This window comes from Felis catus, chromosome B2 (genome assembly GCF_018350175.1).
Source record: "Felis catus isolate Fca126 chromosome B2, F.catus_Fca126_mat1.0, whole genome shotgun sequence".
Taxonomy (NCBI): domain Eukaryota; kingdom Metazoa; phylum Chordata; class Mammalia; order Carnivora; family Felidae; genus Felis; species Felis catus.
The window spans coordinates 42,720,062-42,744,272 of NC_058372.1; the positions used below are offsets into that span (position 1 = coordinate 42,720,062).

General features: G+C 38.0%; 1 protein-coding gene across 9 annotated transcripts in view; it reads right to left on the minus strand.

The window, feature by feature from the left end:
• Positions 1 to 24,211, minus strand: part of SUPT3H (SPT3 homolog, SAGA and STAGA complex component) — a 544,169-nt gene that overhangs the window by 92,160 nt on the left and 427,798 nt on the right. For all 9 annotated transcript variants that reach the window (XM_045058578.1, XM_045058576.1, XM_045058574.1 and 6 more), the window contains 4 exons: positions 20,094 to 20,169; positions 14,828 to 14,940; positions 13,437 to 13,544; positions 9,707 to 9,874 (listed from right to left, as the gene is read on the minus strand). In XM_045058578.1, the coding sequence (XP_044914513.1) occupies positions 9,707 to 9,874; positions 13,437 to 13,544; positions 14,828 to 14,940; positions 20,094 to 20,169 (465 nt within the window). The remainder of the gene's footprint in view (positions 1 to 9,706; positions 9,875 to 13,436; positions 13,545 to 14,827; positions 14,941 to 20,093; positions 20,170 to 24,211) is intronic.

Consider the following 24,211-nt stretch of genomic DNA (forward strand, 5'->3'; position numbering starts at 1 on the left):
GGTACCAGATGCCAGTCATTAACATTAAAGAATCAACAGGAAGAAACAGTAGTTTGTGTATTACGATAGCTGTATTCTAGAGGTCAGTCATAGTCACATAATGATTATTTGTCTTTCTGATAAATACTAAAATGACCACTTTCATAATTCCTTCTAGGAGTATAACAATATGACCGCTATGGATGGTAATTTGGCAAAATCTTGTCAAATGGAAATGGACCACCATTTTTGACCCAATTTCACCTCTAAGGATTTATCCTACAAACATATTACACAGGTACACAATTTTATGTATCGGATCTATACTCTCACTGCAGAACTATTAGGATTGATGAGGTAAATATTCATCAATGAGGGAACACTAAAATAAATTATGATACATCCATCGAATGAAACAGAAACTACAGCAACCACCAAAAGTTCCATCCCTACTCCTACGGAACTATCTCTAAGACGTATTGTATGAAAAAATGCAAGGTGTCCAACTGGGTGGCACTATGTTACCACTTATTTTTTTAAAAGGCCGAACATTATAAACTCATTTAAGCATAGAATATTTTTGCAAGGGTACGCCAAACATCAGTAATAGTCCTTATCTCTTGAAGGATAAATGGGTATCTAAAGGACAGGGATTAGAAGAGACATTTTCACTGTATATCCTTCTGTACCTTTCAGATGTTCTTTCTGTACCTTGTGCATGCTTTTCCGATAGCTAGTAAAAGAATATAAAAATTCCCATTCAATGAGAACATCTGCTAATTATCTAAGCTGAACCTGAAATAAAGTGTACAATATGAAACAAACCAGATCTTGCCCATTTTTATGATTTTAATAAGATATGCAATAAACCAAATAGGAATTTACTCTAGAGTCTCTTTCTCAACTTCATTCCAACAATGCCCTAAATAACATATCTGTTGTGCCCGCAATCACACAAATTGTTATCTTAACCCTTCATTTGGCACTGATATATATAAGTACACAGGATTTTTTTTGGAATGTTTTCTTGATTCTAATTTCAAACACTTTGTGTCGGTTGGAATATATTAGAATAAATGCAATTAGTAGGTATCTGATAAGGGTAAAGACTCTTCTGTGAGTCCACTGGGCCCCAGAAGATGAATATGACTAATACAGACTCATTAAAGGTTGAGGCATTCTATCCACTTGTGGAAATCAATGCAAATGCTTAGCTGGATTTGGAATTTAGAGCTAAGTTTTGCAGTGGAAATACAAAAGAGAGAAATCAAGAGGGTCAATATTCTGCATAGTAAGTAGGATGGAAAGTTCCTCTACGGGATCTCCTTTCTCCCCACAACTTGGATTTATGTTTCATTTCTTTCCTCCACGGCCAATGTATGATTCTGCTTTTCCTTACTTTTCCAAACAAATTTGGTTTTAGTCAAAACCATAGGACATTTGGTCAAAATCTCTCAGAACCTCTGGCAGGGCAATCAAATAGGATTTCAGAACACTGAAGGAAACGTAAGCTAGAAACTAATGGTTGAAGCGTGATCTTCACTAAAAACATGAAGCTAACTTATATAAAAAACAAAAATACTCACTTTTGTGAACAATGTCATCAGATTGCCAATCTGCCCATTTCCGATTTATCTATAATTAAGTAACCGCAAACAGCAGGAAGTTACCATGCGCACATTTCTACACTTTCTAGACTTGCCCACTGAGTTCTTTGGAAGGGAACCTTTAAATCTAAAATGATAGATTTTGGAAATCTCTTCACATTTCTGTCAACATCCAGGACTTCACTAAGGTATTTGTAATCTGTTCAAATTCAAAATTCACACCAAGTTGAGAATTTTTAATTTAGCAGCAGCTCTACCCTTTTTGTTGTATTCTTCCTAATTGTTTCAGAAGAATAAACATTACACTTATATATTTGTCATTTCATTTTTAAAACTCTTCTATTTGGGGGCGCCTGGGTGGCTCAGTTGATTGAGCATCTGACTTTGGCTCAGGTCATGATCTCACAGTTCATGAGCTCAAGCCCCATATTGGGCTATCTGCTGTCAGCATGAACCTGCTTCGGATCCTCTGTCCCCCTCGCTCTCTGCCCCTGCCCAGTTCATGCTCTCTCTTTCAAAAATAAATAAACGTTAAAAAAAAAAAATAAAAACAAACATCTTCTATCTGCTATGATCACATTTAAAGAGTGCTAGATTTATTTATCAATTCATCTCTCCCATTCGGATTGTGCCAACACTTTAGGATATTCTTTATTTTTAAAATTTCAAGGATAAAGCCTACATGTTTGACAACGTAAGGAGTCCTGTTGTGTAACGAGTGCTGAAATCTTCACCAAAATAAATCATTTATCTCCTTGAGAAAAGCTCTTGGTAAAGTTCTTCCTCATATGTCAGGTCCTCTTCCTCTTGGCTGCATTCATACCATTCCGGTATTCTTCCACTGCATCTTCACTTACGTCTCTTCATCCAAAAGCTGATGCGGGGAACTGGAGGCTGAAGTATCATATGGAATCCCACACATTCCTGGACTGGAGCACTGTCTCTCCGCTTGTCCTTGCTGGCTTATGTTGAATAAAGTCTCTCCACAGTTTGAACTTGCAACTGTGGTCCAAGGAAGCTACACTGAACTTGTATTGCTGCTGGATCTCAAACAAATATCTGTGGCCTGTCCTGACTTTTAAAAAAATGGTCAGCAAGTTAAATCGTCCTATCCTTTCTCGGCCTTTCTCTTGCCAGGGAAGTCCAATTTTAAGAAGGACCTGGAGGGGCGCCTGGGTGGCGCAGTCGGTTAAGCGTCCGACTTCAGCCAGGTCACGATCTCGCGGTCCGTGAGTTCGAGCCCCGCGTCGGGCTCTGGGCTGATGGCTCAGAGCCTGGAGCCTGTTTCCAATTCTGTGTCTCCCTCTCTCTCTGCCCCTCCCCCGTTCATGCTCTATCTCTCTCTGTCCCAAAAATAAATAAACGTTGAAAAAAAAATTAAAAAAAAAAAAAAAAAAAAGAAGGACCTGGAATCTCAGATAATGGCCACTTATTCTTTCCACATCCAGAATGATGGACTAGATCTTTTGTTAAACTTGAAATATTGGTTCTTACAGAGGAGGAGCACATATTTCAGATGAGAGCAAAACAAAAGGTTAGTACTAGTATTACTGATATTTTTATTACTCACTGACCTCAAAGGTTGATTTATAATCTGACTGGCCAGGTATGTGTCTTCCTTTTATTCACTGCTGGACACGTAGCTTTCCCAGAGCTTTGTGCTTATGGAGGATTCTTTTCAGATGAAGGTGGGCCATTCTTTGGCCAAAGATCACAGTATATAATATAGTTAGTTTCAATAGTTGATTTTCTCATTTCAAAGTTTAATTGAGATGTTTATTGTTAAAACTGTAGTTCTGTGTAACTAGAAAAATCTTTTCTTTAAGGAAATCAAAACTAGAAAAGGTACTTGAAGAGAAGATGAGAGTATCACTAGATTTAAGGATTCATACATTATGAAATCCGGAAGCAACGCAAGATGCCATCTGTTCTAAACTTCCCCAACTCCTACCCCATTTTATAGATGAGAAAGTGAGGATAAGGGACATGGCCAAGATTATAGTGACAGTACCACTGTATGGCTATACATTGAATCTCTTGGCTTCTAGGACACATGGCTAATACATATAGGCTTTATTATTTTATGTAGAATGAGTTGTACCATCTTACCACCATAGCTGAAGTTTCCCAGGACTAAAAATGAAAACACAGCAAGAGTCTGAATGTAGAAAGATGTGGATGAGTAAACAGAGAAATAATTAATAGCTTTAAAGTGGGACATTATTCTGATGTCACTAATTTTGAATTTAGGAGAATTCAGATATGGACTAAGCTAATACTTTACTCAGGAAACCTTTTCTATAAAACAACTCTAAGGTGATAGCTTTCAACAAGATTTGGAGAGGAGTATTTAAATATTTAAGAGAAAAAAAGAATTCTTCAGAAGTTTTAGAAATTCTTGAAATTTTTATGTATGTGTGCATACTTATCTCAAATGAATTACAACTTCTTACATACTTAATAAAGCAAGTCCACTGAAGAGGTCTTTTAGGTAACATTTTGTTGTCCTAATTTCAGTTACTGAGCGAGCTGGAGCTCTATAGCTAAAATTCTTTAAAACTACTTTATAATACAGAAGTTCCTTATAGTTCAAATTTTCCCTTAATAAATAAGCACTGAGCTCTGTTGTTTTGTAAATGGAAGAGGAAACGAGATATGAGACTAAAACTTAAATTTGCTTACTATCATTATAAAATTATATCTTGGCATGGTTCCATTACTTGTAATGGCAAATGGTTCTTATTGTAGCAACTGAATTTTACTTATTTATTTAAAAAATTTTTTTAAATGTATTTATTTATTTTTGACAGAGAGAGAGAGACAGAGCATGAGTGGGAGAGGGGCAGAGAGAGAGAGGGGGACACAGAATTGGAAGCGGGCTCCAGGCTCTGAGCTGTCAGCACAGAGCCCAATGTGGGGCTCCAACTCACAACTGTGAGATCATGACCTGAGCCGAAGTCGGACACTTAACCGACTGAGCCACCCAGGCACCCTGTCAACTGAGTTTTAGAAAGGAGCATCAACTTTAAACAAATTATGAAAAACAAGAACATGAAAGCAATAGTGACTGATCAAAACCAGAAAGAAATTGGAAAGGGAGTGCCTATATTTAGAAGAAGAGAAGAACAGTGGCTTCAGTTTCCTGTTTTTACTGTTTTAGTATAAGGGTGGGCTCCAGTCAGTATAGGGGGCACATGACCTTAGAGACTTTAAGAAATATAGGCCAGAATTCAGGGCACCCACAGCAGGTGTGAAGTGAGGAAGGAAATACCAAAAATGGGCAAAATCAAAGAAGGTTAGCCCCAAATTCCGTGTACAAACTTTCCCAAATCGATTTCTCTGTGGTACCAAGGCCAAGAAACCCAGTTAAAATGACATGAACTGAGGAGAGATTCCAGCTGCTGCCATTGAAGAGGAGTCTGAGTTTCAAGTTTAGAGCTCAGTGTAGAACAGTAAATTGTCTGCTTAACACACATGCACACAATCACCACCACTATCAACACCAAGAACTCTTCATATATAAGAGTTCACATATATAAGAGAACACAAAATTTCTACAATATCTTACCTATGATATTACCAGGATATAACTGAAAATTACTAGACATGCAACAATGTAAGAAATTGCCTGAGATGAACAGACTGAGAGAGGAGGCATTATTTTGGTCTCCACTGAGCCTAAGTATCACAAAAAGCATGATTTATATTCAATGGAGATGAAAATAAGCCATATTAATTGACCAAAGAAGGATTTTTTTTTAACTTTTTTTTTTTCAACGTTTATTTATTTTGGGACAGAGAGAGACAGAGCATGAACGGGGGAGGGGCAGAGAGAGAGGGAGACACAGAATCGGAAACAGGCTCCAGGCTCTGAGCCATCAGCCCAGAGCCCGACGTGGGGCTCGAACTCACAGACCGCGAGATTGTGACCTGGCTGAAGTCGGATGCTTAACCGACTGCGCCACCCAGGCGCCCCTGACCAAAGAAGGATTTTAAAGCAGCTATTATAACTATGTTCAAGAAGATAAGGAAAATAAACTTGTAATAAATGACAAATAAACTAGATACACAACAACTAAAAAGAAATCACGTGGAAATTATAAAGCAATTAAATAGAATATCACAAATAAAAAATTACTGGATGGGTATAACAGACAGGAGCTGATAGAAGAGTCTGGAACATAAAGAAATATCAAAGAATTTATCCAACCTGAAGAGAAAAGACTGAGAGAACGATATGTACCTGGAGTCTCAGAAGTAGAGGAGAGACAGTGAATTGAAGCATAAAAAAATATCTGAAGAAGTAACTGCTGAAAATTCCCCACAAATACTTAAAGGCATAAACCAATAATCAAGAAGCCCAGTGAACCCTAAGCAGGATAAATACAAAGAAAACCATGTTTGTAGATATCACGGTCAAACTGCTGAAAACTAAAAATAAAGGTATAATTCCAAAAGCATCCAGAGAAACAGAACACATTACAAACACAGAAACAATAATACAAACTACTGACATATGATTGAAACAATGGATGCCAGAAAATAGTGGAATGATATCATTAAAGTAGTGAAATAAAATTGCCAACCCAGAATTCTATATCCAGTGAAAATATCTTCTAAAAATGAAAGAAAAGATATTTTCAGAAATATGAAAACTAAGAGAAACCATCACCAGCTAAACTGCACTGTAACAAATGCTAAAATAAAATTTAGTAGAACAAAAGAGGAAAATAATACCATAAGGAAATCTGAACATAAAAACATAGTAAATGTTAAATGGAAATGGTAAATGTTAAAGTCTATTTTTTCTCTTAGTTTCATTAAAATACATTTGATTATTTAAGGTAAAAATAGTATTATGGTTTATAACATAAGAAGATGTAAGATGTATCACAACTATAGCGTAATGGACAAGAGTAAAGTACATGCGTCTTACAAATATGAGTCTCATATTTTATGTAAGCAGTACAATAGCTCCAAGTACACTGAAAATTTAAGGATATATTGTAATCCTTAGCATAACCACTGAAAAAATAATGCAAAGAGGTATCACTAAGAAACCAGTAGATAAACTGAATTTCTTAAAGAGCACAGAACCCAAAATAAGAAAGAAAAACTGAGAAAAATAGAACAAGCAGAAAACAAATACCAAAATAGTTGACCTATATCGGATCATGTCAATAAATACACTGAATATCAGGGAATTAAAGACTATAATTAAAAGATATACTTTAGAAAGGAAAAAGAAGCAAGACCCAACTATTTGGTGTTTACAAGAGATGTGCTTTAAATATTAAAGGCACAGATACACTGAAAGAAAACTGACAGAAAAACATATCAATGTAAACAGTACAAGAAGGCTGGAATGGCTATAGTAATCAGATAAAATAGACTTCAGAGTGAATAATATTACCAGTGCTAAAAGGAAGATTTCGTAAAGATACAGAGGTACGCCATCATCATGGATTATATGAGTTGGTACTGTTAAGACATTCATAACCCGAAGCTGATGGAAGTATTCAATCTGATCCCTTTCAAACCCCCACTAGGCTTTTTTGTCTTTTTCTTCCTCCCTTCCCCTCTTCTCCTTCCTTCCTTCCTTCCTTCCTTCCTTCCTTCCTTCCTTCCTTTCCTTATTCCTTCCTTTAGGTAGACACTAAGATGTTGATTCTAAAATTTATATAGAAATGCAAAGGACACAGCATGTCCATAAAATTATGGCTGAAAGATAAAGTTTGAGGTCTCATACTACCCGCTATAAGACCTACTATAAAGCTACAGTAATCAAAGCAAATGGTACCAACAAAACAACTGACAAATCAGTCAATGAAACAAATGAAATTCCAGAAATAAAGACTAGATATGTGGTCATTTGATTATTTCTTTCTTTATTTTTATTTGAGAGAGAGAGAGAGAGAGAGAGAGAGAGAGAGAGAGAGGTGAGAGAGAGAAAGAGCGTGAGCAGGGTGCAAGGACAGGGAGAGAGAGGAACTTAAGCAGGCTCCACACTCAGCACACATCCTGACATGGGCTTGATCGCACAACCTGGGGTCATGATCTGAGCTGAAATCAAGAGTTGGACGCTCAACTGAGCCACCCAGGTGTCAATGGTCATTTGATTTTCAGCGAAGCCACCAAAGCGATCTAATGGAAGAAAAGAGTCCTCAACAAAAAGTTTGGCAATAACCAGATATCCATATGTAAAAAAGTGAACTTGACCTCCAGTCATATAATACACAAAAGTTAATCTGATGATGATGAAATTGAAATGAAAGTGATACAGCTTTCAGAGGAAAACACTTATCACCATGACTTGAGAGTAGTCAAAGGTTTCTTAGGATACAGAGAGCAATAAACGTGTGAGAAAACTGGATGAATGAGACTTCATCAGAAGTTCAAAACGTCTGCTCATCAATATATACCATTAAGACAATGAATCGGTAAGGCATGAACTGAGAAAAAACTTGTAGAAAAAACATTTGACATAGGATTATTATATAGGATATATATAAAGAACCCCTACAGATTGGTGATAAAAGACAATCTTCCCTCAAAATACTGTAGAAAAGATTTGAAGAGACTTTTCCCTTAGGAAGATACATGAATGGCCAGTCAGCACTTGAAAAAATGCTTAACATCATTTGTCATCAGGGAAGTGCTAACTCAAAGTAAAATGAGTCACTGTTGAATATCCATTAGAATGGTTAAAAATAAAAACAATGATAACACCAAATGCTGATGAACATGTGAGGCATATACTGCAGGTGTAAGTATAAAATGATACAAATATTTTGGGAAAAAAAAGTCGTGGAGTTTCTTTCTTTCTTTTTTTAATATTTATTTTGAGAGAGAATGAGAGAGTAGAGGAGGGACAGAGAGAGAGGGAGAGGGAGAGAGAGAATCCCAAGCAGGATCTGGCTGTCAGTGGGGCTCAAACCCACAAACCATGAGATCATCACCTGAACCGGAATGAAGGGTTGGATGCTTAACTGACTGAGCCACCCAGACGCCCCATTCTTAGAGTTTCTTTGAACACTGAACACATACATACTCTATGGCCTAGTACTTTAATTCCTAGCTATTTACCCAAGAGAAATAAAGGCATTTGCCCATAAAGACTTTCACGATAAAGCTCACAACAGGTTTATTTAGAATACCTCAATAACTGGAAACAGCCTAGGTATCCACCATAATCAGAATAAATACACTGATATATTCATACAAGGGCATATTACTCAATAATAAAGAGGAATAAATTACACTTATACGGAAAAACAAACTTCAAAAATATCTTGAGTGAAAGACATTTCACTCAAAAGAGTTTACATCCTACATTTTTCTTATATGATGTTCCAGAACAGAAAAAACTGAGCTACTATGAAAAAAATCAGGACAATGAGTGCCTTTCTAAGGACAGTGGCTGGTATTGACTGGGAAGAGGCATGCAGGAACTTTCTGAACTGATGATAATGTTTTACATCTTTGAGAGGGATTTACAAAACAACAGGTTACACATTTGCCCACATTCGTCAAAGGGTATACTTAAGAATTGAGTGGTTCACTGTGTGCTAAGTTTTACCTTAAAAAAAAAAAAAAAAGAACCACAAAAAAATGTTACATAATGAAGTGTTAAGCCATGAGGTGTACTAATGTCTGTAGCTTACTTGGCATTGTAGCTAAAAAAAAAAAAGATGAACTGACAGATGAGCAAAGGAACAATTAGATGCATAGATATAATAAAAGTCAATATGTAGATAATACCATAAGTATGGTAAAATGTTCACTGTACAATCTAGATGGCAGATACATGGTGTTAACTCTACAATTCTCTTAATATTTTTGTTACGTTTGAAAATGTTTCTAATAAAATATTAGAAAAAAATCGTTATCTTGCTTTATGCAGAAGAAATCTGTTACGAAAGTTTCAGTAGAAGTCATTAAGTATGGTCAAGCATAAATTGGTTGTTTCTAAAAATCTGAATGATGAGCAAAACAGAGCACATTTTCCAGATCTCTGAAACAAACTCAATAAGCCTTTCTCCGCTCTGCATCAGAAAAACAAAACAAAACAAAACAAAAAAACAAAAAAAAAAGGAAAAAGAAAAAAAATTTTCACTGACCTTTTTTCTTTTCCTTTGCTTGGTTTTAGTCAAGTCTTGTCCAGCACTCCCATTCCCAAGGGATCCTGCTGTGGTTTTCCCTGAGTGCTGTGACCCAGATGATGGGGCTGTTGGTGTGGGAGGAGGTGTGGTCTCAGGAGATTCTGGGTAGGACTTCATGCTAGACCCCTGCCCAAAGAGATTTATTTGGTTTTGAAATCAAGTGACCAGGACTTCTACTGACATTCAATTTGGTTGAATACCTCCTGAATTCAATACTTCTTGAGGTTTACAAGTATCAAAACACAAGGTATGATCATCTAGTGCACAGAAATGGTGCCCTGTCTTGCCCCTGAGAGTCTAAATAGTCTAAATTTTTAATCTGTCTGATCAGCTTAATCTTAATCTTTCTACTACAGCTTCTGAAATTTCTGTTGATTCGGTCAGATAGAGAGATTTCTACTTGGAGGTTCTGTCAGCATGTCAGACTTACATGTCTCAAAAGGCACCTCTGAAGTCCCCCCCAAACCGGACGCCGTGCAGACATGATTTGTATCAGTGTGACCAGCCTTCTACCAGTGACTCAAACTCAGTGCCTGAGGGTCACTGTAGATACCTCTAGCTCCTTCCATTTCTAGTTCCTTCCCTCTTTCATAATATCCCTCATCTCTATCTGGTTTCTTTGGCCATGACTGCAGGTCTGTTCTCTCTTCCATGTGGAAGCGCTTCAAATGTTTGAGGACTGTCACTTTGCATAGCCTCTTTTCTTTTATAGGTCAAATTAGCTCACATTCCTTCAACCACTTATTTCAGGTTCTTTCACCTTTAGATATAACTCTCCTTTAGATATCCTCTACTGTGTCAATGTCCTTCCTATTGGATGGTACCTAAACACTGAAACTAAACACAAAAATTTCCTTATCAGTAACATCACAATATTAGCTCCTAAGAAATGTACAGGCCAATAAAAGCCTAGAAGGTTTTTTTTTTTTTTTCAGATATGGTATTATTAGTCCACATTTTCTTTACCCCACCACCTATACTAACCATACTATCTGCTGGCCTACACTTCTCCATATTAAAAAAAATTAAGCTAAACTTTGTAAAATGTTTGGCTGAGATGCATGTATTGGTTTCAGAAATATTTCTTTGATTTGGCTGCCTAGGAACATTATCAAACAAGAAAGAGTAAGGCTAATTTGGCATGAGTTGTTCTTAGGAAAAACAAGGTAACTCCTAGAGATCTCTGCTTGCCGTGCATAAACCATATGTTAGAAAAAAAAACCTTAAAAATTAACTTCAATTCATATTAAAGATGCTAATCTGAGAACCCAAGCATAACTAGCTTGGTTCCTTATATGCCTAGTGTTCAAGAATGTCAGTCATTAAAATAGAATGTATTATGTATTAACTCCATGCCTTGAGAGCTTGATTCCAATCCAAAGCACGTAGCACCTCCATTTGGATCTTCCTAAAACACCCATTTGAACTCATCACCCTTCAGGAGCCAAGAACCCTTCAACTCTTCCTTAACTCTAAGAGCCTAAGGCTTAATTTTCTAATCTGACCTCCTCCTCTTCCTCAATGAATCCTTTGCTTGAATATTTTAATCAGCTTTGATTTTCCCTTCAACAATTATACCTATGCTGCCTCTGAGGCCTAGAATATTCTCCCCAGTTTTACCATCTTGTCAAAGTCCTATCTTCCCTCAACACCAGCTTCCTCTCTGAAGTCTTCTCTACAGTCAGGGATTGTTTCTACCTCCGTGCTTCCTGTCTATGGCACTCATTTGGAAATTAGCATATGCAATCTCAAATTGTCTGTTTGCTTGTTCTTCATTTCCTTGTTTGTTTTACAGAACACAGATCATACCAGTCTTTGGGGTTCCCCTTTGTACCCAATTTGTTAAAAAGCCCTTTAAAGCAGGCCCTTGATGTTGGTTGCTCGTTTGTAACACTGATGAGGAAGAATCCTACTTTAGAGTGGCCATTCTCTGTGTTTCGTCAGGTAATAAAGGGCAGGAAGATTTCCAGTCCCTCTGAATGTTCATTTTGACCACCAGTCACACAGGAGGAGGGGTGTCTGGACGGCCAGGGAAACGCTTGAGGCTTTGCTAACATATTTAGTCAGGATGCTTTCCGACACTCACGCTCCCGCCTCCCAGAGAGCCCGGGAAACCGAGCACACACAGGCCATTTTTCTTAACTACTGGGTAGCTGGGAGCAGCAGCTGTGGTTGCTGAGCGGTTGCCCAGGGCAGCTTGGCCACCCTGGAGAACCAAGAAAGAAGGGAAATAAAGAGTTTTCCTAGCCATGCAAGCAATCCCTTGAATGTTAAGGGAAAACTAGGCTTGTTATGTTCACTGTAAATTTCTTCAATTAGAAAGGTTACAACAAATTTGTCTGATGTTAATGAAAAGCATACTTATACACATATTCATAAAGTGAACGTGTACCAAAGATATTTTTAAAGGGTGTTCTTTGACATCGTAATTTGGGTTTGTAACGTAAAGAAAACAAAGTGTTTAATCAACTGAGTAAGCTTTAGGGACTTTTAAAGTATGATGACTGATAATGATGTATGATCTTTTCTAAGGAAAAAAAAAAGGATTTGTAATGGGCAAAAACACTTTAATTTCTACTTGGATTCCAAGCCAATCTGATCCTCCAAGGGGAATAAAAAGATGTCAATCTTCTGACGGATAATAAGATATATAGGCATATATATTTATATATTTTCTAAGCATCCAAGAGCAGAGATGCTTAAACTTGGGGTCCGTAGGGTTCACAGATCCCTTAGATCCATAGAATGGTTTCAGAGGGTCTTTGAACACCCTGAATTGTATACAAAATTTGTGACTATGTTTACGGGGACAGGGTTTATAGTTTCTGCCAAATTCTCAAAGGGGCTTAGCCATTTTCAGGTTATGTATTTCACCCAACTTGATCCAAAGCTCACTTCACAACTATACATGTAGATGTTAACCTAACCTCCTTGCTGCCTTCTATCCGGTTATTAGATTGAATTATATGAAATTGCTGTTTGTGCTAGTAAAAAAAAGTTACATATTAGCAAATTCATTCAATAGATAATACCACATTTCTGGTTTGCAGGTATATGCTGCTTACAGAGAATCTTCATAATAAGAACGGTACACAGTTATTGCACAATGTCTTAAAGTCTGGCAAGATTTTATAGTCCCCTAAGTGGGGGTCCCAGCCACATAAACTGGATATGAAAGGATGTGATCCTCACATGACAAGGGCCAATCTGAACACAGAGAATAAGTGGAGCCATGCTTCTTTAAATAATGTTTAGAGCTGGATCAATAACTGGGAAGTAAAATTATCAATAAATGTTGGGAATTATTAGGAGACGAATAATAGTGATTGTCTCATTTCTGAGGCGCAAAGAAATAAAGAACTATTCTTAACATTGTTCAAAGGCCCAAACCGGTTGTTCACCTCCCATGGAAACGAGGTGAGGTCTACAACTATCCCTCTTTCACTGCAGGGCTAGGGAAGCTAGATAAGGCAAGAAAAAGGTGAGCAAATAATTGTATTAAGTGGCTTGTTAGGGCCTGGAACATAGTAGGAACTCAGAAAATCTCTGTTTGAAAGTTGAGTGTGTTCAGATTCCTGACTGAAGGCTATACATTCCTACATTGTCTTTTTCAAAGAATTACTACCGTAAACACCAGGCATGAGAAAAACCCACAGATGTGTCAAAGACAGATTTTTTTGCTACTCACCTCAGCAGAGTTGTGATACTGAATGAAGGTTGCAGAAATGGCATGGCTGAAGGGGTCTCCTGCCTTGGTTACCATGTCCTGCCTCACAAGAAGAGCCAGGTCCACTAACTAAATCAGAGTAATGAAAAGAAGTCACATCACTGGAAAGAACCACCAATGTCAATGCAGTGGCAAAACTAAAAACAATCCATTTCAAATGTTACTGATCATACGGTGAGCCTAAAAATCTGTATTGTGCACATGAGCATATGCTTTCATTGACTGGAAAATGGACCTATCCATGAATAGAAATACCATAAGAAACTCTTAAAAACTGATAATAAACTGAGGGTTGATGGCGGGTGGGAGGGAGGGGAAGGTGGGTGATGGGCATTGAGGAGGGCGCCTGTTTGGATGAGCACTGGGTGTTGTATGGAAACCAATTTGACAATAAATTTCATATTAGAAAAATGAAATGAATAAACTGGTTAGATATGCTACATTCTAAACTGTGCTTTTATTCTATCAAGAGTACGGATGATTTTTATCCAGTAAAACATAAATGCAATTTAATGCAGCAGGCCGAATTTATTGAACAAACATGTGCTATTGAAAAAAAAAAAAAGAAACAATATATTCTGACTTTCTAGGGGAGTAGTTCTCAGATTGTATTTAATAATCACTAGGGGAAGCATTTTAAAATAGAGATTTCTGGGCTCTAGATACCGAGATTCGAATTTGGTTACGTTTTATTTTCTTTTATTAGTTTCTTTTATTTTTTAAAGTTTATTTATTTATTTTGACGGATTGAAGAGGAGCAGAAAGAGAGGAAGACAGAGAGAATTCCAAGCAGGCTCCGCACTGTCAGCACAGAGCCCGACGTGGGGCTCCATCTCACGAACCATGAGATCATGACCTGAGCCGAAATCAAGAGTTGGATGCTTCGACTGAGCCTCCAGGGCGCCCCTCTGCGTTAACATTTTAAACAAGCAGCCAGGAGAGGCTGATGCTTGTGGTCAAAGGACCATGCTCGGATTCTGGACTCAGGTTTCGGTAAGCACTCAGTAGACTGTACATAACTAGAAAGGTATTTCTCAAAGCTCAAAAATAATCTCTAAACAAGGTAGATGTGTCCTTAGAATTCAAGGTTGAGAAAAAGTATGCAGGGATACACAACTTCGGGTTAGGATCAAGTTGTAACAAACAGCCACTTTTACCCTAACACCCACCAGAGTTGAGGATACAGAGAAACAAAACTGAAGGAAATTTCAGAAAATGGCAAGATTGTCATAGGATACAACTCATGGCCGTTCTCATTCCTGGAAGAGTAGCGGTAGAGGACCTGATCATGGACAGGGATTAGGAGAAAGCAGTCATGAATGGCCTGCTAGGCCAGATATTATAATTCTTACCTGTGCCACAGTTTCATATGCCAAATATGCTAAAATTTCCATAGCGACAACATTGGGTTTTATCTCCATACTGCTGCAGTCCAACCAGTCTCGAAATTTGGAGGCTTTTTTGGCTAGCCATCAAAAAAATAAATATCGAAAATTTAATTTTTAAAGTGTTTTAATACTTCATGTTACCATCACAAAATGGAAATTACATTTGAAAAATAATGCATCTGAAACGCTATGTTTTCGAAGCCCTAACGATAGTGTCGAGATATTCAAGCCCCGAGAAATTCTTCATGCATTTGGGTCTTTGCATTTTGGATCCGTGCTACATAACACAGTACACGAGATGACTTAATGTTCAGACCTTCTCACAGTGTCAGAATAAGTCACCGTTGGCCATAGCTCATGTATTAACAATAGTCAAAGGGGTCGCTTGATTGTAACTTTAATTTATGCTTGTGGAAAGAAATTCCTGCAAGAAAGAACCTGTGATTAAAAAAAAAAGAAAACGGGAACGTACAGAAATTGTATTTGCGATACATTTCAAAATGTGTCTATTACTGGAACAGGCTCAAAGTCACAAATTCAGAAGAAAATAGAAAAAGTTTATGCCTGCAGATGTCCAAATTCTTAAGCCTGACTTTCCGAACCTCCAGACTGATTTCAGCCTGTCTTTATACCAGTGCCTACTGAAATGCCACCTGGCCTTGAGTCAACCCTCTCTCTGTTCACCCCGGCTCCTTTCCCTCCGTGGAATGGCATCCCGCCTCTCTTCTTCACTCACACGGATGCTGCCTGCACTGTGTACTTCCCCACACAGTCATTTACTGAACACTTATATCATCAGATACCCTTTCATGTCTGCTTATCATTTCTGAAACCGTATCAGAAGATTTTCTGCAGGCAAACACCACGCATCAGGTCTCTCTCTCTGCATCCCTAACGGTACCAAGCGCATGAGGAACCTTCCGGTAAAGATCTCTAAACTGCCACAGTCCGAGGCAGAGTCTAACCTGACATAGGGCCTTTATTAGATATTACTAATTTAACCAGTAATCAACAGGGAAGAGAGTGATGGTAAAGAAATCTGTGCCGATTATTCTTTTGGTTAATCTGGTCCCACGGGTCTATTAAAACCCTTAACGGTCACTCAAAGCATGATGTTTGGATCCTTACAGATACAGGCTTCATGAATTCCACATACAGAAGAGTTTTCTTGTAAATAAATCACAGAAGACATGAAGTCTTGCTATCGAAGTGTATATCCAAAGCTGTCAACTGTGGCAGAATTATGATAATCCCCTCAAAACTATCTCCCCAAAGTAACCAATCTTCCACCTACTCTCTGACATGCAACATTCCATCTAACTAGCGAGCTGCAATAGCTCCCAAACACTTGTGTAACATCTGTGGAATACTTCTGAAGTTCAAGTTAACAGGCAGCAATTTGGCAAAATCAATAAAAGGTACCATATTCACTTCTCCCTTTGACAGGTTGTTAGGAACACAGAAACAGGTATTTTGAGACTATGCTCTAAGCGATTTAAGAGAGGGAAGGGATAATTCCCAGTATTCCATCAGATCTGTCCACCCAAGCAACAGAATTGGTGGCTTCCTCACTAGATTTTAAGCTCTGAGAATGCAGGGATAAGGACCATGTGTCCACCCTGCATCCCTAGCACCTAGAATACGAATAGTGCCTGGCATCAGCAGACTCAAAATAAATATTTCTAGATAAAAACTGAATGAACAAATGAATGAAAGATGATACTTCTTTAAAGGGCAGGGTCGCAACTTTTCCATGTCCAAAAGGTGCACAGAGGTCCCATAAAACCACTGTGGGTTACTGCTATTCCAACAACAGGTGAAGATTCCGAGAGAATTCCCTCCCTGTCAGCTGCAGAAGGATGGCTTCAGCGACAGACCTTCCCAGGGTATTGCTGGGAAATACCAGCAAAAGAGGCACAGATACCCCCAGTCATGACAGTTTTTTCCCATCGAAAGGTGGGGGGCACCAGAATGAATGAGTTCCTTCACCTTTACTCCTCTTCTCAATGTATCAGGAGAAAGGGTAATCATGGAAATTGATCAACAATTTCAACAGAATCCTGAACAAAGGTCAGAAGTTCCTAGGATTATCAGTCTTCTGTGCTGGAATTAAAATAACTTCATACGGGGAATTAAAGATTAGTTAATTCTCATACACATTTTTATCTTTCTCATCATCGATCACTAGAAAAATTCAAGTTTCTCTCAATATCCCATTTTTGCATATTATCTCCTTATTTCTACCCCAACCGTCTCCCAGTCTTGCCATTCTGATCCTTCCCTTAGTGCCCCCTCTAATGCTCATTCCACTCTGAAGAAGTTCTTCTGCGACTTCAATCTCTTCAAAATTACTGCTACTTGGATTAATTGAAAATAATCCTCCTCAGAAGGCCTGGTCCTCCCTGGAATCTTCTGTAGTAGAGATTCCTTCTTTCTTTCCTCCTGTACATATATACTGATCAGCCATGGACTGCCAGCCTCTTCATTTCCCCATACACCAGAGCGCTGGGAGGTCAGACCTTCATTCTCTTAGTTTCTCTGACAGGGAAAACACAGGACAAGCGGACAGAGACTTCTTACCAACAACAGAGGCTAAAAGACAATGCTATCCTGTTTTAACAAATAACTACTAGCCCACAATTTCCTACCCGACTAAACTACCACTTAAGTATGAGGGCAAAATAAAGCATTTTTAAGACAAAAATGAGTGCTTTAAGCTCTCACAGAGCCTTGGGAAAAACAAAATTAGGCTGAGAAGGAATGTTTACTAATGATCAACTTAAAAAATTTAAGTCCAGGATGCATATTAAGAAATTAAGGATAGCAACTAGAATAATAGAAAGAGAATATACACTATACAAACTGTTTGAGGAAACGTGGAGTGAAGAAAATCTAATTAATTTGACAGAACAATGAAAAGGAGAAGGAAAAGCAAAATAAAAAAGTAAATTTAAAGCACAAAGACAGCATATATAAACCCAACAGTATAAGTAATTAAACACACATAAGTTAAAATCAGCAATTAAAATACAAGGAGACTCTCAGATTGACTAAAAAGAAAATCTACGTTATTTGTTTACAAAATTCATATATGAAACAAAAGGTTGAAAGGAAAGGCTTGCAAAAAGATTTATCAATTTATAACTAAATTTAAGCTTTGTGAACTAACGTTCATATCAGATGTTAAGACTTTAAGGGAAATGACTATCTAACTTACATGAATATAAAAACCAAAGTGTTGGTGAATTTGATCAGTATCACAATTCTGCAACTTACCTTCAGCCTAAAAAGTTATACTTGTTAATTTAAAAATGCATCAGTAGTCCCAATCAGTGAATGCCAAGATCAAATATTTAAGAAGACACATACAGCTGGACCACAATTCCTATATCCTGGTAATTTATCAGAAGGGTAGAAATGAAAAAAGCCTACCATTCTGACCACTGTGGGTATTAGTTCTAAATGTGCCGACCCACCTGGACTAAGCATTCCCAACCACAGCACTCTGGCATATAAAACAGAGTCTTCCACTAAGGTTTCATAATGAAGCACCTATGGGCATCATATGAAGAAATATTTTTAAATGCCCAAATCCATCTTCTTTAAAAAAATTAAGCATTGGGGCGCCTGGGTGGTGCAGTCGGTTAAGCGTCCGACTTCAGCCAGGTCACGATCTCACGGTCCGTGAGTTCGAGCCCCGTGTCGGGCTCTGGGCTGATGGCTCGGAGCCTGGAGCCGGTTTCCGATTCTGTGTCTCCCTCTCTCTCTGCCCCTCCCCCGCTCATGCTCTGTCTCTCTCTGTCCCAAAAATAAATAAAAAAAGTTGAAAAAAAATTAAAAAAAAAATTAAGCATAATATTATGTCTAAGCTATAAGTATATTCTATAGAAAGGGAAAATATTCATTATTACTGAGTTACAAACAAAAAACTGAGTTGCTAAAAGTCCGATTTCCAAACATAAGATGTATGAGGACGCTCCGGTGGCTATCTGTTCTAGTGTGAAATAGCACGTCTGTTCCTTTAAGTGAATTAAATTTAAAATATGATTTTAGAAAATAGTTCAATAGCACTAAACGTTACTTTATAAACTGGAGATTTATACTTATAAAAGACCTGAATGCCATTTTTAAACCTAAAAATTACAATACAAAAACCTCTCATTTGCTGAAATTGCCATGATCTGAAGTGTCATTTACTTAATGCTTCACAGATGTAGGATGCCAAACTGTTAGTCAGACTGCAAAGTATATTTAGTTAGGACAAAAAAGCTCCCAAAACATGTTTTCCTATATTTTACTGACATTTACATGGGACACTGTTGGAAATGTGTCATTTATTTGTACTTGATGATCTAGAAATGAAGCTCTCATTTTCTTTCTTCAAATCAAATGCATTGTTATTATGACCACAGAACAGTCTTTCCATTTAAAGACACCATTGTGTCTATAATCCCTCAGACCAGGGTCATGTGCTATTCTGTCAGATTTTTAACCGGACTTTTCATCACACTTACTCTTTGACCTTTCCCCCGAGAGTCTTAGTCATGGAACTGTTGTGGTGAGGGTGTCTGCTGCACAATTGAGCCCGCTATGTATCACGAGCCTTTCTGTACTTTTAGTAAGCTTGTGTGCAATGACGGACAGTACTTAATTTATCACTAGGTTATTAGTGTTACAAGAGCACGGACTAATGAATTTGGCTCACACTGAATGCCTGTTACAGCAGGGGGTTACACACAAAAATGGAAGAGACTATTGATACGTTCCTTTGGGGTAATAAGAGTATGCATAAATAAATGGAAAGCCTGGTATTTATTAATATTGGGGGCTCTTACATGTCATGACTGTGCTACTCCAGTCCATTGTGGGTCAAGTACGATCAGCAATACTAGTGTAAATGCGACTAAGAAACTGGAAACGAAATTAAAGTGGGAAGGTTAAAGAAAATGGAATTTTTCTGACTAAAAGTAATGTGAATAATTAACATGGCTCTCTGTATATTACCAGCACCCTTTAAAACCTCTTAAGACTATTAATTACAAAATAGTAGAGTGGGGTAAAATCTTTTATAGACTCCCCTACAATGCAGGGGTTGTTTCTGTAATAGTTATAACTATGCATAGATTAAATTCACCAATTTCTAAGGAACAGAGATTGCGTCATACTTTAGTATATCTGTAACACATAATCTCTTAAACATATAATGAAGCAAAATTAAACATTTACTTACAGAAACTTAATTGTCGACTTTCACAGAATTCTGCATATTGAGCTGAATCCATAATTCGAGTTTGCCTTTCTGCTCTCTAACAGATAAAGAGACACACAAACAATGTTTCAGGGCAAGTCGACCACTGTCTATGTTTTCTTGGCTAAAACGCAGAAATGAAATTCCATTTTTCTTTCTTGACTTTAAGTAAACAGTTTAGTACTACCATAAATATCATGATACATAAAATTATGTTAAGTTAACTGTAGTTTTGAAGCTTGTGTCTTTTGGAAGTTTAAAATACCATTTTCTTCTCCTCTGTTATTGTCATTATAGCCGAAGGAAAAAACCCTAAAGAATCTTACTTCTTAGATTGTGGACTTCTACATTTTCTTAATCACCATCCATCTAAGGAAAAACCGTGAGAAGATGATAACAAATCAAACAGAAAAACTGTTAATCATTATTGCCCAACTATTGCCATAGAGCTGGGGATTTGCAATGTTAAAATTGGAGTCAATGAATGGAATCCATATAGTTTCCCTCAGAACACAGAGCCAGAGCTAACAAATCCATATTTTAAACTGCAAAGAAAATAAAGAAAAAGGTAAACACAACACAAAACCTTTAATCTGAGTCCAGGTATGATTCACAGTTTGGTAGAGTTTCATTCGTGGGTTTTTGATTCAGTATAGCAGATGTTTGCTGCTTCATTGTCCCACAAGAGGTAGGATAATTATAATTCACCCATAGTTCGGTGGGAAAGAATATGACCGCTTCCGCTTCCTTGGCAAGGGAAGCATTTTGAAATGAGACAGGCTGGTACTTCTTGGAATGAGATTCTGGCCAGTAAAGGAAAAAAATTCCCTGAGATTTTAATTTTTTTCTGCTTTGGAAGGGCTCTCAGCAAGTTTTCTTTATCACAGTTGGGAGTACATAAGTACCACTGCTAACGTCTGGATGTTTTCATATATTTTTTTAAACTGAAATTATTGTTTTTTCATTTTGTTTGATTTGGGTAGTGGTCAACTGAATTCTGATGATGTATCTGTTGATGGAACGAATAATCGTGTACTAATGCTGCTCCATGCAGAAAAGACAGATGGGGTGGTGGGAGTTAAGGTAAAATTCACCAGCTCCTGTGGTTCTAAGACCACTGACTTTTTTCCCCCTTGCTTCTCTTTTTCTTTTCTTTCCCTCTCTTCTTTCCTTCCTAATCTCTCCTGACCCCATACATACAAACACATATACGTGCTGACATAAACCCAGACTTCTTTATTTACCCTCTAGGTTCAAGTATCCTTTTTGAACATGTATTAATAAATAGCATCCACACATTATGTACATTATGTGCAGTGCATATCTGAAACATTATGTTTCCTTAAGGATGTATTATTGGGTGAATTTTTCAATACTTAGAAGTATTTTTTGATATGTGAATGCATGATTTGGTTTTGTCCTTTTTAGCGTACCTGACACATGACTCAGTAAATGTTTGCTAATGGACAGTAGGAAATAAGGGAGAATTTTGAATATAAGGTGTTTATTAAAAAAAAGGTTCTAAGGCATAACGCTGTCAGTGTCTGACTACACATTTGTATTTCTAGCTCCGAGAGAATTTCTGACCATGACAATTAAACAATGAAACCTCCGTGAAATGAACAAATGCTACCATTTTAGCCTACGATCAGGGCAAATGACCATCATCGCCATGATGTGGCTAGTCCTTGATTATCTACGCATTCCTGTATGTCTTCTCTGCTGCTCTCCAGCTAGGCAGCTTCATCCACCCAACACATGCTAAACAGAAAGGACTTAGATAAATAATGGAAAAAGAAAATTCCTAATGGGATTCTTAACACTAACTTTTCTTCCACCGAGCTGGACAATCAAGATTTGGTTTCTCTATAGACGTTTGCGTGGTTGATCATCAAGCATCTGAATATGTATGCCTGGAAACGGAAGTTAGGAACACTCATCCTAAGGGGCTCAGGCTTCCAGGGTTGTGGGCTTTAATCAAGCCAGGCATTTGATGTAAGATCCCGAGCTACATTTAAAAGACACTGAGGACTTCCAATTATTACAGCTAGTGTCGATTCCTTTCGGACACCTGATTCACTGTCTATTGTCTTTTCTTCATCAAGTATCTTAAGTTTGCTTTCAATTCCTCTAGCACTGAAGCTTTAGAGCCCCATGAAGCTGGCCCTTGGCCGTGAGCAGAAAGCCACCGACCAAGTGCCCAGCATACAGCACACGCTCAGGAAAGAGCAGCTGACTTAACAGCAAAGATGCACAGGCACTACAAAACCATGGCATATCAGAGCTGGAGGATGACTTCAAGTTCACCTCGTTCAAACCCCCTCATCTTAAAGAGAAGGAAATTGAGGCTCAGAGAGAAGTGATTTGTCAAAGGTCATCAAGTTAGTACTGCAGGCCTGGACTGCCAATTCCGGAGCCAGCCTATTTTCATTATAAGAAGTTGTCTCCAACCTACAGTAATGGTGTTACTCCAATATTCTTCTTTGGAATCCTCTAAAGTCTATACATTCCCTTACTAACCCATATCATGTGGCCACCATTAGTAATGTGCTCAAAGTGCTCATGCCCAAATACAATTAAATAAGGTCCTGGGTCAGCAAAGAAGGCATAACCCGGGGATAATGAAGTGCAGAGTGTTCAAACTGTAATGAACCTGATAGTGCACAGGTGCGCTGCAAACACATCACAGGTGTGCAGACATCCTGTTTTCCCCTCAACCTTCTAAATGTGCAGGAGGCTGAGGCAGCAGAACCCCCAGGCCGGTATCTGGTTGTAAGCTGCCTTGTCCATTTACCGCAGCGTGGCATAAAACAATCACTTTCTACGTGTGCCGTGACACGAAAGAGGGTGGGAAGCAGTTGTACTAAAACCAATGAATGTCCTTGAATGTTATGTGACACAGCGCATGTGTGCTATTCACAGAATGGTCAAGTGAGCTCAAAATGAAATCAAAGACACCGACTGGCAGTCCAGGATGCTGAGGATGATTCAGATATGCTCATCACGCTAATTTTCGTCTACTCCTCTCTCTTCCCCATGAGTTATTTCAAATAAACTGAAAGAAAGGGACAAATGTGGCCTTATAAAAGGGCCCAAATCTCTCACATCTGATTATATTATCTCTGGTCTATACACTGTCACCTTAAAATCAGGAAAGGTGGTAAATATCTAACCCTCATAGACTCTGTGTTCTTTAAAGATAGTTAACTATGTTTTACTTCTCTAATCTCAGCATTGGTCAGTGCTTAGCTTGGATTTACCTGGATCCCAGTAAATGTCACTGGCTAGCTGCATGGGTGGGCAGGCGGATGGATGGATGGATGGAGGCAAAAGAAATGCATATAAATCCTTGTAGCCTGATCTAAAATCAGGAACTGTTAATATTTGTAATCAAGTTGTCCAAATTCCAGAGAGGGTAGGTGGCTTTTTAAAGCCAAAGTCCCATAAAAAAAATCAAGACATTGGCCAACTTATTAAATAAGCTGGCTCCAATTTTCTGTAATGTTCTCATTCCACTTGCCCTTCTGCCTCTATTCAGATCACCCATTGCAATCCACGCTTTGAGTGCACACTGACAGTCCTCTTCTATTCCTGGTACTGTAGGGAATCACCGGAAAAGATGCAAGAGGGAAAATCATAAGCCCTGTAGAACAGCGTGATCAGAAAAACAATGCTTATTTTGTACAGAGAGCAGCACAATAACCTTTAAAATAAACTGTTGTAAAAGCTCCATTTTTCAGTTGAGGATATTGAGCTCTAGAGAGTAAAAAACAATCTGTTTTTAGAGAAGTAAAAAAAAAAACAGCTTTTTAAGCATAGAGTTGATAAAGCTAGTAAGTAAAACTTGGGTCCTAGACATCCTCCTGTGAGGTATATCACTGAACAATCATGGCAGGTTAATCACAGCTTTTATTCATCCTGGATATTCTCAAATTACACAATGTGCTCCTGATCTCAGACTGCCACATGGACGTAAGGTCATCTGTGGATTAGTCATGCTCTTGTATCTACAAGTCCAATTTGTTTTCTACTTATCTGTCAATTCTACCCAGTCCTTGGTTTATGGTACATACTAGAGGCTTTTTAAGAAATTAGACCTT